This window comes from Thermobia domestica, chromosome 8, assembly GCF_964235325.1.
Source record: "Thermobia domestica chromosome 8, izTheDome1.hap1.1, whole genome shotgun sequence".
NCBI lineage: Eukaryota > Metazoa > Arthropoda > Insecta > Zygentoma > Lepismatidae > Thermobia > Thermobia domestica.
Genome location: NC_137461.1, coordinates 175,034,275 through 175,049,686, shown reverse-complemented (window position 1 = coordinate 175,049,686; position 15,412 = coordinate 175,034,275). Strand labels below are relative to the sequence as shown.

Below are 15,412 nucleotides of genomic sequence, written 5' to 3'. Positions count from 1 at the left end.
TTTTCATTAATATTGGAGCGATTTACTATAAAGATTACTTTGGTTAATTGAACGGACTAGTACGTAATAGATATTCAGAATGTGTAATCACTGAGTTACAACTGAGTCGTGCTTTTATCACATATCTTCTCTAATATTCACTAGAACGATTACATTGTGAACTGCATTGACTGTATGAGTGTAACTGTTAATGAAAGGATAGAAGAGATGAGAGTCAATTTTGAATGAAGAATGGATTGAATTTTAAGACGAATGTTAATCATTAATCCTATTTCTGGACTTTGTAGATAGGCGGAAATCATGACTTTTTTTTTAGATAGTAACTATTTTGAGATGCTTATTAGCGTTTAACATGGACTATAAAAGGACACCTAATGAATGGCAGTGAACCTGTCCTAGGGTAGTAGAGTAGTGGTTCTCAACCTTTGTGAGTGACTATAAACATTATGCCATTCGCACAATGTTTTTTGCCACTTAATAACAGTGTGAGCCTTTATAACATTATTAATGCTCGTTGAAACGCTATAATTCTTACTATACATGTTATTGCACTGCACAACACAATTTAGCGTAACGACACACTGGTTGATCACCACTGACTTACTACGTATGCTTGGAAAGTTGTTTAAAAAGGAAAGTGCATGTGAATGATGCAGTGAAGTTATCTGCAAATCCCTGCTTTGCGGGAGTGGATTGGGCTATGTTTTTGCTTTGGGTGAGGTTATGTGCCATGTATGCGGCCTATGCCTTGATGCTGCGTATATATTTGTTATATCTGGTTGCAACAACTGTATTTTTCTCTGTTTCTGGAATGTAAAGCTTAAGTCGTTTTTTTTGCAACATTAATTATTTTCCCTTCAACATCAATCTGATATGAATTTTCATCGAGTTTATTGAGAACAATGTTCGGGCCTGTATACAGTTGTCTCAAAGGTCCACTTTCATCCTTTTTAGTGCTGATTCTTTTCAACAGAACTTGGGAACCAGTAATGAATTGGGGGGGGGGGAATTTTGAGCTGGTATATCGCGATAAGTAGTGGGTAGTGCGGGTTGAGCGTACTGGATTTATGTCCTTGTGGTTGCACTGTAAGTTCAAATTGCCTGTGGGGCGGATGAAGATCCCGAACCGAAAATGCAGTGGCTTTGCTATCTTCAGGAGCCAGAGGACAACGATAGAAAGATTGTGCTAAGTCAAGATGAATTATCCAGCGAGCAGCCGACATGTTATCCAAAACGTCTCTCATGGGCTGTATTGGGTCTGCTAATGTTTGGCATTTGCTCGACAATGTTCTGAGATCCAAAACTAAACGAATGTCTGATTTGCTGTTCGGTTTCAGCACTGCAGTGATATTATTTCTATACTGACTATTAGATGGTTGGATTATGCTCTGTTCGAGAAGTTGTATGATTTTATCTTTTACCAGAGGCCTAAGCATATGTGGAATTGTGAACTGGGGCATAACAAAAGGTTTATTATCGATTAGGTCCAAGGAAACTTCAAAGGTTTTTATTTTACTGAAATCAGTTTTTGTCCATTTAAAGGTAGTGATCCATTTTATCAAAATTTCCAGCATTTGTTGTCTCTGGGATGGAGAAAGTGCGGGATTGATGTTGAATTTAGTGAGATCAATATGATCCTTAATTTTTCCATCCTTTCCCTTCTATTTTGTTCCGCATGTTCTTCTGTCGGTTCAAAAAGTTGCCTAACAGAGTATGCCTTGTAGTCACTAGGCTTTCTAGCAAAGATTGTGTCCGAGGCAATGGGTAGGCCCTTGAAAAAACTTTGATCGTAGGGAGAGAGATTAATAACTGGTATTTGAAGGTTATGAATTGAGATTGCCGTGTGGATAGTGTGACACCCTTTAAGATTGGCATGTGTAGGGGAATTTATGTAAAAATGCTGTATGTTCGATTTTAGAGGAATTGTTAGTCGTAGCATGCCAACACTATTTGCAGGAATACTTTGTGTTTTAGTGACTTGAAAAACAAATGTTTTTTCTTAACTGACTGAAAACTTGAAAGAAAATGAACCCTCTTAAGTGCAGGTGATATGGGTTGCACAGGTTTGCGCACAAAATATGTTAAGCATAGAGTGCCTGTTTTGTAGTCTAGTTTGGCTAAATGCCGTTTAAGGATTTGGTTTCCTAAAATGGTGGACAATGATTGCAGGGGTGAAATGCGAAAAAGAACCGAAAATGTACGTCCTGGTATTGTGATTAGTAATTTAACTGTGTGGGTAAGGTAAACGGGATGTTAGATACACCATGAAGAACCGTGACCAAAGGAAAAGGCCGCGCTTTTTAAGGCACTAAATAGCTAGGAATTAAATTGAGCTCTGCTCCTGAGTCGGATTATTAGTTGTCGTTTTGAACCAATAGAGCCCTCAATGTAAGTTAAATATCGTTTAAAGATCAATGGGACATTCAATACATACTGTTTACGAGACTTGTGATTATGTTCTTCTGTTATTATGTTAGAAGGAACATAAGTGCTTGCAGCAACGGGAGATGGTTGCTGAAGTTGTGTGCTCTTGTGTGGGTTTGATGGCTGTTGTGATTGTAAGTCATTGAGAGAAGAGTGAGTTGGAGATGAAGGAGAGTCCTCTTCCAAGTTTAGCCGTTTCTGGCGGCTGTTCCATTGAGGATAACGAAGGTAAAATTGGTACAAAAGGGGTGGGACCACATGGTGTTTGGGACGTTGTAGGTAGAGGAAAAGGGAGATGGATATGATGGAGGGTAAAACTGTGCGTAAGGCATAGGATATATAGTAGCCAAGGCAGTCTCGTTACAGTTTGCTCCGTTCTGATTTCTCCCACATTTTCTAAAAGGAAGACGACTTTTCTAGAAATATTAAATTTTTTCTGAGGAGAGTTCTGATTGGTATTCTTAGAAGTTTGTTGTAGCTTTGGTGTTTGGCATGAACATTCATGGTTGTGGTCTGAGGATGGTGTGGGAGTTGTGAGAGGGGATTGAGGTGGATTCTTGTAATTCCGTTCCTTGCTGTGTGATGGTTGCCTTGAACGATATCTTTGGTCATCCCGCTCGTGGGAGGAATTACGGGAGTAGGAAGGAGAAGGTGAACGATCTGAGTATTGCTGCCTGTACTGCGGTTTACTATTTTCCATGAATGCAACTGTATGTTGTACAGGTTGAGCATTAAGATGTGTGAAATTGGACCTGAAGGGTAGCTAAACGAGAGATTATACTGTTTAAAGGGTCTTGCTGATTGTGGTGGGGGTAGGGGTGGTGGTTAAGCTGGCTAGGCGCCGCTGGGCTAACCTGTTCCCCTCTTCCTTGTAGCTGCTAGTTCTAGAAGTTCGTCAAATGACTTAATAGTCTTTTGAGAAAATTCTACAATAAAGTGAGGCAATAGTCCCGTAATTAAATGCAACAAAAAGTCATCAAAGGAGGGTGGGTGGTCTAGTTGGGTAGACAAGAATGGAGGATTGATTCTGTAGGTTCTTGAACTCTTGATCTATATTTTCCGCTGCGGAGAGAGGTAGATTATTTGGCCCAAATTGCCTTAGAAATCTATCTTTAAGAGTATTCCATGGCAGGGTGAAAAGTAAATCGGTACTTTTGTACCAATATAGAGGAATGTCTCCAAGACATAACGGGAAGATAGAACGCATTTTGTCTTCATTCCAACCTGCAATTTTGGCTGTGCGCTCAAAGTTGGTAATGAATAGGTCGCTTCAATCGGAGGGGAATTCAGTCACGCCGCCTGCAGTGGGAGAGGAACTAAAAGTCACGCCTCTCGAGTTGGTCAGGAATTCAGTTATACCGCTCCAGTGGGAGAGGAAAAGTTATACCGTTGTAAGGGGTAGCGAAAAGGGTATAGTCTGAGAAAGAATCTAGTAGTACCGTTTTAATTTATTCTTGATGCTTGTAATACACTCTGTAAAGAAAAAATAGCGACACCTATATTCTCAAGCTAACTTACACAGAAAACCATAGTTGCAGCCCGTTAGAAGAGGAATAGAAGGAAATGAAGAGTGGGATAGTTCATTTGCGTTATCTCTGACATCTGTGGTGTACGACATCGCTTGCCAATTGTTTGTGTATCAGTAATATTATCGCTAGATGTCACTGAATGCGTCTCGTAAATTATTGTAGTGAGAATTTTGCATTGCATTTGTGATGTATAGGCTGAGGTAAATAGCATTTTATGATTGTTCTTTGCTTTCTTATTGTTTGAACAGTGTCAAGTGGCAAAATTGTTGTTGTGCAGCGTTGTTTGTGTGTGATATTGTTGCTACATGTGGACTGTAAACAAATAAAATGAGTAAGAAATGTGACTTGTTGCCATGTGAAAAAGACAATTATTATTTTGCGTAGCTAAGGCAAATCTCTAAGGGAATAGATGGAATACTGAAAATCCATGATTCTACGGCAGGAAGAGTAATCCACAAGTGGAAACAGCATAACAAATCGTCCCTTCGTCAACAGTGTGCAAGAAAAAAGAAAGCATCACCCAGAGCAGATTGCTAAATGAAATCAATAGCACTGCCGATTTCAGGAGTGATTTCCCCAAAAATCGATTCTGTAGTTTGACATGATCTTGGAACTGCAGTTACTCGTACAACTGTATTGTCTTGACTGTATGAAGAGGATATTACAAAGAAGAAACCGCGTAGAAAGTCCAAACTGACAAAACACAGAGGACTTCAACATGTAGTTTTGTGAGTTGATATGCAACTTGGACTTATGACAACTGGAAGCACGTCGTTTTCTTCGTTGAAAAGAAGTTTAGAATAGAGGGAAAAGATGGTGGTGTGAAGTTGTGGATACGAACAAGCAAGGAACTTGACAAAGATTTTGTTTAAAAAACGCAAATATTCAGTTACTGAGTTATGGTATGGGCTTGGTTCACCGTTAAAGACATCAGATCAACGGACATAAGTGAAGGATCGTTTGATGCACGAAAATATCTTCAAATTCTGATACGCAAAGTTCTTACAACAGCTAAAGACGACTTTTCTGAAGAAAATTTGGACTACTTCCTTTTCTAGGACGATAATACATCATGTTACCGAGCGAAAATCGTTAATACGAGGTTCAAGAATATGACTATTTAGAGACTCATGTGGCCTACAAACTCACCTCACATGAATCCAGTTCAAATTTGTGGATCAATAAGAGTAGAAGATTCAATAGACAACTATCTCAAACAGAATGGAATTCAAGGAACAGATAATCCGGGTGCTATTCCGTGAAATCGAGGTTGCATTTGCAATAGCCTTGTTACCAAAGGGTTCCGATGATTCGCTGCACTGCAGAAAGCTCATGGGGCACATACAAAATACTAGTTTGGTGTATGGTACTTCCCGATGTTTGCACATAATATGTCTTACCCTTAAGAAATTCCATTTCTTGTTTTCTGCTATTGTTGTTGATCTTTTTCAGTTTTATGTATAACTCTTCCTATAAACGATTTTGCTCAATACACACATAGCTACTTATATATGCATATAAATTCATGTCAAAAGCCTGAAACTCTGGCACAAGTATTAAGAATGAACTGCTCATTAGGAATATGCATTGTAATATTATCAGGAATTCATGTAAAAAAATCATATTGATTAAAGTATGTTGCGAAAACCATATCCGAGCAAGTGTCGCTATTTTTTCTTTACAGAGTGTAAAAAGGTTGAACTTGAGATTTTGTATATCCGCTAACAGGTTCGATACATGCTGACAACATTATACACCAAGTTTCCCGTGAAATAATTGTTTCTTTAGTAAAGGTTTGTAGTTTGCATTGACGCATTCACGTTTACACTCGATTGATATTTTCTTTTCTTATTACGGCGTAATACGTAACGAAAACTTGTGCGCATACGATTTATTAAACGTTAGCTACTGCGCAACAAAAATGCACTAATTTGCTCATTTCGGGAAAACGTACCCTATCACCTTAATAGTGACTCTGCTAGCGGACAAGTATTTTACCTACTGCGCAATCATGTTTTCTACTGTAGCTACTGCGCAGGAAGAATGAACTAATTTGTGCATGACGGGAAAACATCCCCAATCATCTTAGCAGTAAGTTGTAACCGTCAATCACTATGCAAATCTAACGTACATTATCAGTTACTATATGTCTTGCATACAACAACGGAATCTAGATATCGTAAGTTAAAAATTAGTACCGATCTCATGCGTACGGGGACTGAATCTATAGATATCATACGTAGAACAATATTTAGCCCCGTTCTAATGCTTACAACAACGGAATCTACATACCATACGTACAAGAAGAATCACTAACGATCTCTTCCATATGGCAACGGAATCTATAGATACCATACGTACAACAATAATTAGTCTTGTTTTTATGAGTACAAAAACGAAATCTACATCTTTAAGCACCACTGTTCCTCGCGTAATAAGTACCTGCCCGCGTGCAAAGCATCATAATCGCGTTTCGATCTGCGCCCGGGGGCGTTCTCAATTCGCGAGCCGGTGTACACTGCGCCACGCGGCGTTTCACCAGCGGGCGCCCCGCGTTTCCGGGATTGCTCAATATGCTTTCTTTTCACTAACAATTCACGTATTCACATGTAAGACAATTTCCTACTTGTGCAAACAAATGTCTTTTAAGCAAAGCCCTTTATGGCAGAACCTATCAATAGCCATTACGCAAGTGGAAAAGCTGTGTTTGTATACTCAAAATTAAAATGAAATAGAAATTGTGTATTGCTATAATACATACACGACAATATCACATATATACGGCTGCATAACCACGAACACGATAATACATGCATACGCAGGCATATAATAACGCACACAATAATCAAGACCATACTGACGGATGCTTACCAAGCCACACGATAATGCAAGATCAGATATAGACATGCATACGTACACACACGATAATGCGGCACTTCACAAAAACGCATACATAAGGAAGTCAACGATAATGCAGCACCTCACACAGAGGGATGCATACCAAAGCACACGATAATACAAGACCACACACAGACATACATACGTACACAGACGATAACTCAGCACCAAACACAAACGCATATATTCGCAGGTCCACGGTAATGCAACACCACACACAAATGGATGCCTACCAACGTACACGATAATACAAGACCCCACATAAAAACATGCACACGTACACAGACGATAATGCGGCATCACACACAAACGCCTACATACGCAGGTCCACGATAATGCATCAGCACACACAGATGGATGCCTACCAACGCACACGATAATGCAAGACCACACATAGAAAAACATGAATATGTAAACAGACCATAATACGGCACCACACACAAACGCCTACATGCGCAGGTCCACGATAATGCATCAGCACACACAGATGGATGCCTAACAACGCACACGATAATGTAAGACCACACACAACAAACAGACGGATGCCTACCAACGCACACGATAATTCAAGACCACACACATGACATCAGCACACAGAGACGGATGCCTAATAACACCACACACACATACATACAAAGACAAAGACACACATCCCTTCTACATACATTCAAAGCTACAAAGACCCACTCACACAAATACAGACATACATATTTCTAAATAGCCATAAACATACATATATACAGGCAAACGTATGTCCACATACATACATCAAAATACTCACACAAATACAGACATACAGACGTATACCTTCGGTTATGTCTGGTAACAATGTGTGGTTCCTAGTGTACTCCAATCGTTGCTTCCTAGTTTAAAAATATATGCATGAACAAGGCTTCATTTTGTTATAACCATTATGTGTGTACCGCTTCCGGTTCAAAAGTTCTACTATTCCAAACTCCGGGTTGCATTGTATATAGGACATCCTGTATTGTATCGTAAATTATATGTAAATTTTGTTATTTTTAAATGGTTGAAGCAGGTCATCTTACGATGATAGTTTAAAAGCTGGTCATTTGAGGAGGCCTTGAAATCACTTCGGTGGCCTGGCCCCGATAGGTCCCTCCGTGGCAACATCCTTGTCGCAAACTAAATCATAAATTTTGCATTGCGTTAACGCAAGCCGTTGCGGAATGTGCCCGCGTATATTCTAAGAGGGAACGAAACAATACAACGAAGAATTATTCCTGTGCACACATCATATGATTTTAATATTTTTCTTCCTTCCTTGTTTCTTGAACTTTTAGGGGCGCTGTCCCCTCGTGTTCTCCACATTTCCAGCTCTGAACTGAATACAGTGAAGGTAGAAACATTACGTTTACAATAAATTTGAGAGTAGGTAATTTGATCCTGGGTATTCCTCGTGTAAATGTATGCACGGAAATACACATGCAATTTGTGTTAGGCAACGCTATAAATTCTGTAAATTAATGTTCGCTGTGTTCATTGCGACTCAGCCTCTAATAATAAGCAGCGTGTATGCTGAATAGTTTTCCAAAGAGGATAAAATAATTAAAGAACTAGGCAAAAATGGATACAAATGTATATGATCAAACTTAACAGATTCTAAACAGTAAACTTCTACGAATATTTCACGGCACGTTTCATAGTTATAATACATCCTCAGTGGCATATTTAAGGTGGGCTTCCGGGCTTAAGCCCGCCCCCCGCCCGAAATTTTATATACTATATTAAAGTAAAGGAAATATCTTGCAGAATTTTCACATTTCCAGGAATAAAGTTAGCAGCCCCCCCTCTCGAAACAAAATCGTAAATACGCCACTGTACACCCTAATATACAAAATAAAAACTGGAAGTGTGAGGTGTCAACTGCGTACTGCATAGTGTACTGAGAATGCACTTCTTTGTATCATTTTGTCTGCGTTAAAACAAGTATCACACACCGAAAGTTCATTTGTTCGTAGACGTTCAAACTGGTTACAGGAAGAAATGAACTTACTAACTATAGACATCCGTCAACCACCACTTTTCTGAAGAAACACACGGACGTACGTCTGAAGAAGCTCACGAATTGAGTGATATACTTAAAAAGACGTAAAATTTAAAAATTTATGAAAATAGACTACATTCTTTCAGCAGTACTTGAAAGAACACTAATAATAAAAGGTACGGGCGAAGAAAAGGTGAACGTTCTCGCTACATTCCTTAAAATAAATAATGTGTTGTAGTTATTAATGAAACATTTTCTTGTGAAATACAAACACGCCACTACTTATTAAAAATTTATTTAAAATATTTCCTGCAAGAGTTCGCTACGGATTCGCCTTCTACCTGTACTATTTGGTCTAGGAATTAATTCGTGCGGTTTTTAATAAAAATTGAAGCTTTATTTCAAAAACAAAGTAAATGAATACGTTAACAAAAATATTGTCCATCGCTAGCCACTACTTTCTCCCATCTTTCAGGCAATTTACGGATTCCGTGTCGAAAGAATTCCTCATCTTTTGACGCAATCTAATCAAAGATCCATTTTTCGATATTTTCTGAAGAAGTGAACCGCTGTCCAGTCAAATCGTTATTCATGCAATCGATCAAGTAGTAGTCAGACGGAGCAGTGTCTGGTGAATATCGCGGGTGGAGTAACACTTTCCATCCGACATTTTCCAAATAGGTTTTGACCGGTTTTGCGACATGTGGTCGAGCGTTATCATCTTGATAAATAAGTTTATTATGCCTGTTATTCCATTCTGGTCGTTTTCAGGCCAGAGCTTGCTTCAAACGCATTAATTGTTGTCGATAGCGGTGTCCATTAATAGTTTCACCAAGTTTCAGAAGTTCATAGTACACCACACGTTTCAAATCCCACCATATATACAGCATAACCTTTGCACAATGAATATCTCGTTTCGGTTCTGAAGGACCTGGTTCACCTTGCTTCACCCAGGCCTTTTTTCGTTTAGGATTCTCGTAATGAATCCACTTCTCATCACCAGTTACAATTCGATGCAAAAGTCCCTTCCTTTTCTGTCTTTGAAGCAGCAATTCGCAAACGGTTTTTCTTCTTTCAACGTCTTTCTTTTCAATTCATGTGAAACCCAATAAGACATCTTTTGAATCATTCCTATGGCTTTGAGACGTTTGGAAACTGTTGTTTGCTCAACTCCAAATGCTTCTGCAAGTTCGTCCTGCGTTTGACACGAATCCTGATCAAGCAATGCTCTCAATTCTTCATCTTCAAATTCTTTTGGCTGTCCAAATTGCTTTTGGTCTTCCAAGCTGAAATCACCACCTTTAAACCGTGCAAACCACTTCTGACACGTTCGCTCAGCTAGAGCATGGTCACCAAACACTTCCACTAAAATATGATGACTTGCGGTAGCACTTTTCTTCATGTTAAAGCAATGAAGAATAACTCCCCGCAAAAACACTTTATCAGGCACAAAATGCGCCATTTTCAGTTGAAGAAAAAATGTTGTTGTTTCCGCTTCAAGCAACTGACATATACTAAACAAGATGCTCAATGACAGTAGTTTTCAACGCATGTTTGGATCAACGAAACTATGGGACAATAAGCTAGTTACGCCATCTTTTGTAAAACCGCACAAATTAATTCCTAGACCAAATATTTAAATCACAAAACACGTACTTTACAATCATTAGATGAATTAACTTATATATCTGCCTTGTTTCTCTTCTTTCTAATAGACAGAAAGGCAATCAATGGAAGAATAGTATCAACATTTATTCTATTTCTAACATTCTTCCGGGAGAAACGCATAGAAATGAACTGGTTTACAAACAGTTTGGATTATCGCCAAATTTAAACCAATAAATGACTATGAAGACCGTTTTTAGCATACAGATTACTTTAGATTTTAGGGCCATATATCTTAAAAATGAATACTGTTGTGGAAAAAGACAAATAATCTCTTCACTGGACGAGAAAGAAATTTCATCGATAAAGTTAAGGACATTATACCATCGTGTCAAATTGGTTGTTCAAAAAGACCAAAACATATGATTTTAAACATTTTATTGGGGATGCAAATTTGGACTCAAGTGCATTTAGTCTTTACGAACTCCGCAAATCAAAGTAAACTATTAACCAAATGAAAGAACAAAATGCTGATTTACATAGCCAAATTCAAGATATTAATCGGAAAACGACCATCAGGAAGACCTAGGCGCAGATGGGAGGACAATATTAAGATTGGAATACAAAGTAGAAACTGGATGCAGTTAGCTAAGGATAGAGGTCAGTGGAGAGCTTTTGTGAACGCGGCATTAAACCTCCGGGTTCCATAGGCCATAGAGTTAGTTAGTTTAGTTTAATTCAAGATATTAAAAGGAGAATTTCGAACTTACAAATTTGGTCACAAATTTCTTTGTCAGTTGAAAAATTACTTAACTGCCCAATAACGAGTGATTTTTGAAGTTTCTAAATTTTCAAATTATTGAACAGCATTTCGCCTCTATAATCCAAAGTTTACTACAGAATAATGTTAAAGACATATTAATCAGACCAGCTATTTGCTACAAAAAATGTTCCACACTATTTCAGATCTGCAGGCTCATTTTAGAGAGGAATCTCGGACTATTTTACCAATGTTCTAAAGGGCTTTTAATCTCTTTTGATGCTTCCACACCTAATCTCGATATCACAAACCAAACTCCAATTATACATACAAAGGACTATTGTAAACTTTCTAATAAGAGATTCCTGACAGAAACGACATACATTCATCTTAAAATGACTGATTATGTAACCTGGACCACTGAAGGGATATATGAACTTGATCTATCTATATGCCAGTCACATAATATGTATTCAGCATGTGAAATACAGTCTCAGGCATGTTCACAAGAACAGACTGCTTATATAACCTTATATTTAAAAATTCAACTACGGTACAAGGCTTTAATTAAAACATTCTCTTTTGACTACATAAGAATTTTATTTATATTCACCCATGCATTTAGACCCAACTACACGAAAATTTGTGAAAACCAGGACAAAGGAAGCAGATAGCAGATTTTGACAGCAAATACCCTAAATCATTCTATGACATATTTCTTTGAATATGAGAATTTTGAAAGCATACTTTGAATTTCCCGACAGGATTATCACCGAACTTCTCATCTAAATTTCGGCAACTGCCCGACAATTCAAACCATAATTTTACTTTTAACCTGCAAAATCTACAAAGAACAATGACGTGAATGCATTCGTTGCAAAAACATGAACGTTTCCTACATGACAAACTTCCAGACTTTCATTTGTCATATACTTCCCTGTGGACTAAGATTTTCTTTCTTATTAACTGACATCCGAATCTTTTTGTATTTTCTATATTTTATACATAGTCTCTTCTAGTATGCATAGATTAATAATATCAGTCACCTTAGAGACTCTCATACCGATTTTATTTTTAATATTTCCGTATGTGTTTCATCGTCAATTATATTCACGAAGTCTAGTGGAAACACGTTTGAAACTTGATATCTCGGGGCAAATTCTATTGGGAACTTAACACTTTCCGACCAACGTCATTTTTGGCGTTTTCCTACATTTTCAGTTAGTGACTTATTGCTCAAAAACTATTTACCCAATTGATATAGTTAAGGCCTTCTTTTTCAGAAGAGGGATGTGGCTATTTTTTTGGTGTAAGTTTCATTGCAGTGTTGAAAACGGGAGGAGGTATTAATTATTGAGGAAACTGTAGGGGTGAAAATTTACAAAAAAAAAAAAAAAAAAAAAAAAAAATCCCTAACCGAGTTTCAAAAATTTTTGTAGTTGGCACCACTGTTGCCACATGGGTCCAAATCACCTAGAAAAAAAAATAATTGGTGTGTTGACAAGATACAGTCAAAACCTGAAGTTGCTGCCTGCCATACAGACATAAAGAAAAAATTCTCTGTCATCATACACATGAAATGTTAACACTTTTTACGCCTCAAAAACAAAACTCAACAGATATGCTGGGGTTACAGCTTCCCTAATTATTCTATTAAAATATTTATGGTGCATTCTGTAGGCCAAAGAGGAGGCTTTCAGACATTGGTACGTTTGTTCGACTGTAGCCAGCAAGAGGGAAATAATAGGGGGGAGGAAGTAGAACAATACAGCATTGATTAATCGCAGGGATGAACTGTATGCGAGACGAGACTGGCAAGAACGATCAGTGATACTATTCATCGACTTCGCTCTGAGAAATTGTGCTATCCACCATACCTGGCGGATCTAGCACCATCAAATTATCACCTGCTACTCTCTCTCCGTTGGAAATTATTTGACCATGAGGTCAACCTGCGGCATGCATTCACGGATTTTTTTCAGTTCAAAATCTTCCCAGGCTTATCCTCAAGATACTACGCAGCTGCAGGAACTTACTGGCAAGGGGATGCAGATGGAGATTACTTCAAAACCTTACCCTGAGAACTAAAGAGTCCAAATGGATGAATCGAGTTGCACGATGAAACTTATTGCGCCTGATAGAGGATGTGAAAATGTGTGTTTGTGCAAAGTTATAGCGACTGAGCACCATAAGAAACGAAGGGGGAGAGGTCAAAGTTGTGGGAGAAGGGCTATGCTATGTTATTGAAATACATTAAAAAAAAACTGTTGAATCGTGAAAATAGTAACAGACAATGCAAACGGTGGTAGTTTCACATATTGGCAAAAAGAGAATGGGCAAAGTAGATCACGAAGCAATCTTGAAATCCGCGATTTTGAAATTGTGATATTTTTTTGAAATGTAGAGGTAGTCATATGATATGGCTAGAATGTTCCCAAAAGGTCAACTAGGAACTTAAATGTTCGTTATCTGTATTTATTTGAAAGATTTAGGATCATCTTTATAGTTACTTACGAAAATCTAAGAGACTAATAGCCGTATGTTGAAAGTATGGATTATCATGAAAACACGTGTAAGTTAAACGTACATTGTTATTATCAAATTTCACTGCTAGTTCTCTTGTCTTGTAGATATGTTTAACTTACATGTGTTTTCGTAATTATCCAAATTTTCAACATACGAGTATCAGTCTCCAAGATTTTCGTAAATAACTATAAAGATGACCCTAAATCTTCCAAATAAGTACAGATAACGATCACTAAAGTTCATAATTGACTTTTTGAAAGATTTAGGATCTGGCCCTAATTGATATATCACATGAGTATCTTTACATTTTAAAAAATATCTCAGATTTCAAATGGTGGATTTCAAGATGGCGGCGGAGGTTCATGACCTACTCTTCCAATTCTTCTTTTGCCAATATGTGAAATTACCACAGTTTGCATTGTCTATCTTTCACTATTTTCACGATTCAACAGTTTGATGTATTTCAATAACATAGCATAGCCCTTCTTCCATCAACATGACCCCCTCCGTTTCTTATGGCACTCAGCCACTATAACTTTGCACATATACGCACTTTCACATCCTCTATGAGGCGCACTATGTCTCATCCTGTACTCGATTCATCCATTTGGACCCTTTACTTGTGAGTACCACCCGCTGTATATCTGTTTCTGACAATCACAAATGAGATCTTTTTCTGTTAATTTCTAAATTCATGTTTTCAATGCAGTTTTCCATATATAGCTCACATTTATTATTTTCAAAACTTATTTGATTTGAGTTTATTATGAAAAGTTGAGTACATGTATTTCTTCTACCTATTTCTGTTTAGCAGTAATCTTTGTGTACTTAATTTGTTACTGTACTTCTTGTCATTTGTCTTCTAGGAAAAAAAATCAAACAATGAGCAGGTATTAATGTCAAATGAAATAGTTCCATTTGTCAAATGTTACAATTAACGTAAGACATACATACTACATAAAATGGTCCTATTATTATTATTATTATTATTAAATGAATAATGTATGTAGAAATTAAAATATAAAAATGAAGGAAAAATTCTACATAAGCCTGATAATGATAAAAAAAAAAATACAAACCCGAGCTCCAGCTGGTCCTGGCAATCCTTTCTCCCCTTTCATTCCAGGTGTCCCTGTAATACCTGCGTCTCCAGTCATACCAGGTTCACCTTTCTGTCCCTGCGGTCCAGGCTCTCCCTTAATGTAAGAACAAGTAATTTCTTTGTAGTGAATACGGTCTAAATTATTATTACTATAAGGTGAAACTACCATCTAAACAACTTGTACATGGTGGATCTTTCGTCTTGAACGAACCCTTGTAACTTTTAAAGCAATGAACAAAAATTTATTAAATTTCGTACCACGCTAATATCGGCAGGGGACATTGTTTGGCATGGCATACTCTGTGATATCACAAGATTAACAGTGTTGCCAACAAAGTTGTATTATGTCAGATGGTAATACGTCAGATTATTACGTATTTCAAATCCACATGTAAAACAAGAACATAGTGTTGTGTGTTAAGAATTAAAGGACCTGAGTTTGAGTCTAATGCACTCCGTTTTGAACATCATATTTTAATCATGGAAAACTTCTTGTTGTTATTAAATGTATCTAAAGCAGCGTCGGAAACATGATTTATTATTTATTGGTTCATTAAACC

General features: G+C 37.5%; 1 protein-coding gene across 1 annotated transcript in view; it reads right to left on the bottom strand.

The window, feature by feature from the left end:
- LOC145693356 (uncharacterized) overlaps window positions 1–15,412 on the bottom strand; it is a 1,437,468-nt gene that overhangs the window by 1,055,576 nt on the left and 366,480 nt on the right. The window contains exon 8 of the mRNA XM_081769283.1: window positions 14,830–14,946. Coding sequence (XP_081625409.1) covers window positions 14,830–14,946 — 117 coding nt within the window. The remainder of the gene's footprint in view (window positions 1–14,829; window positions 14,947–15,412) is intronic.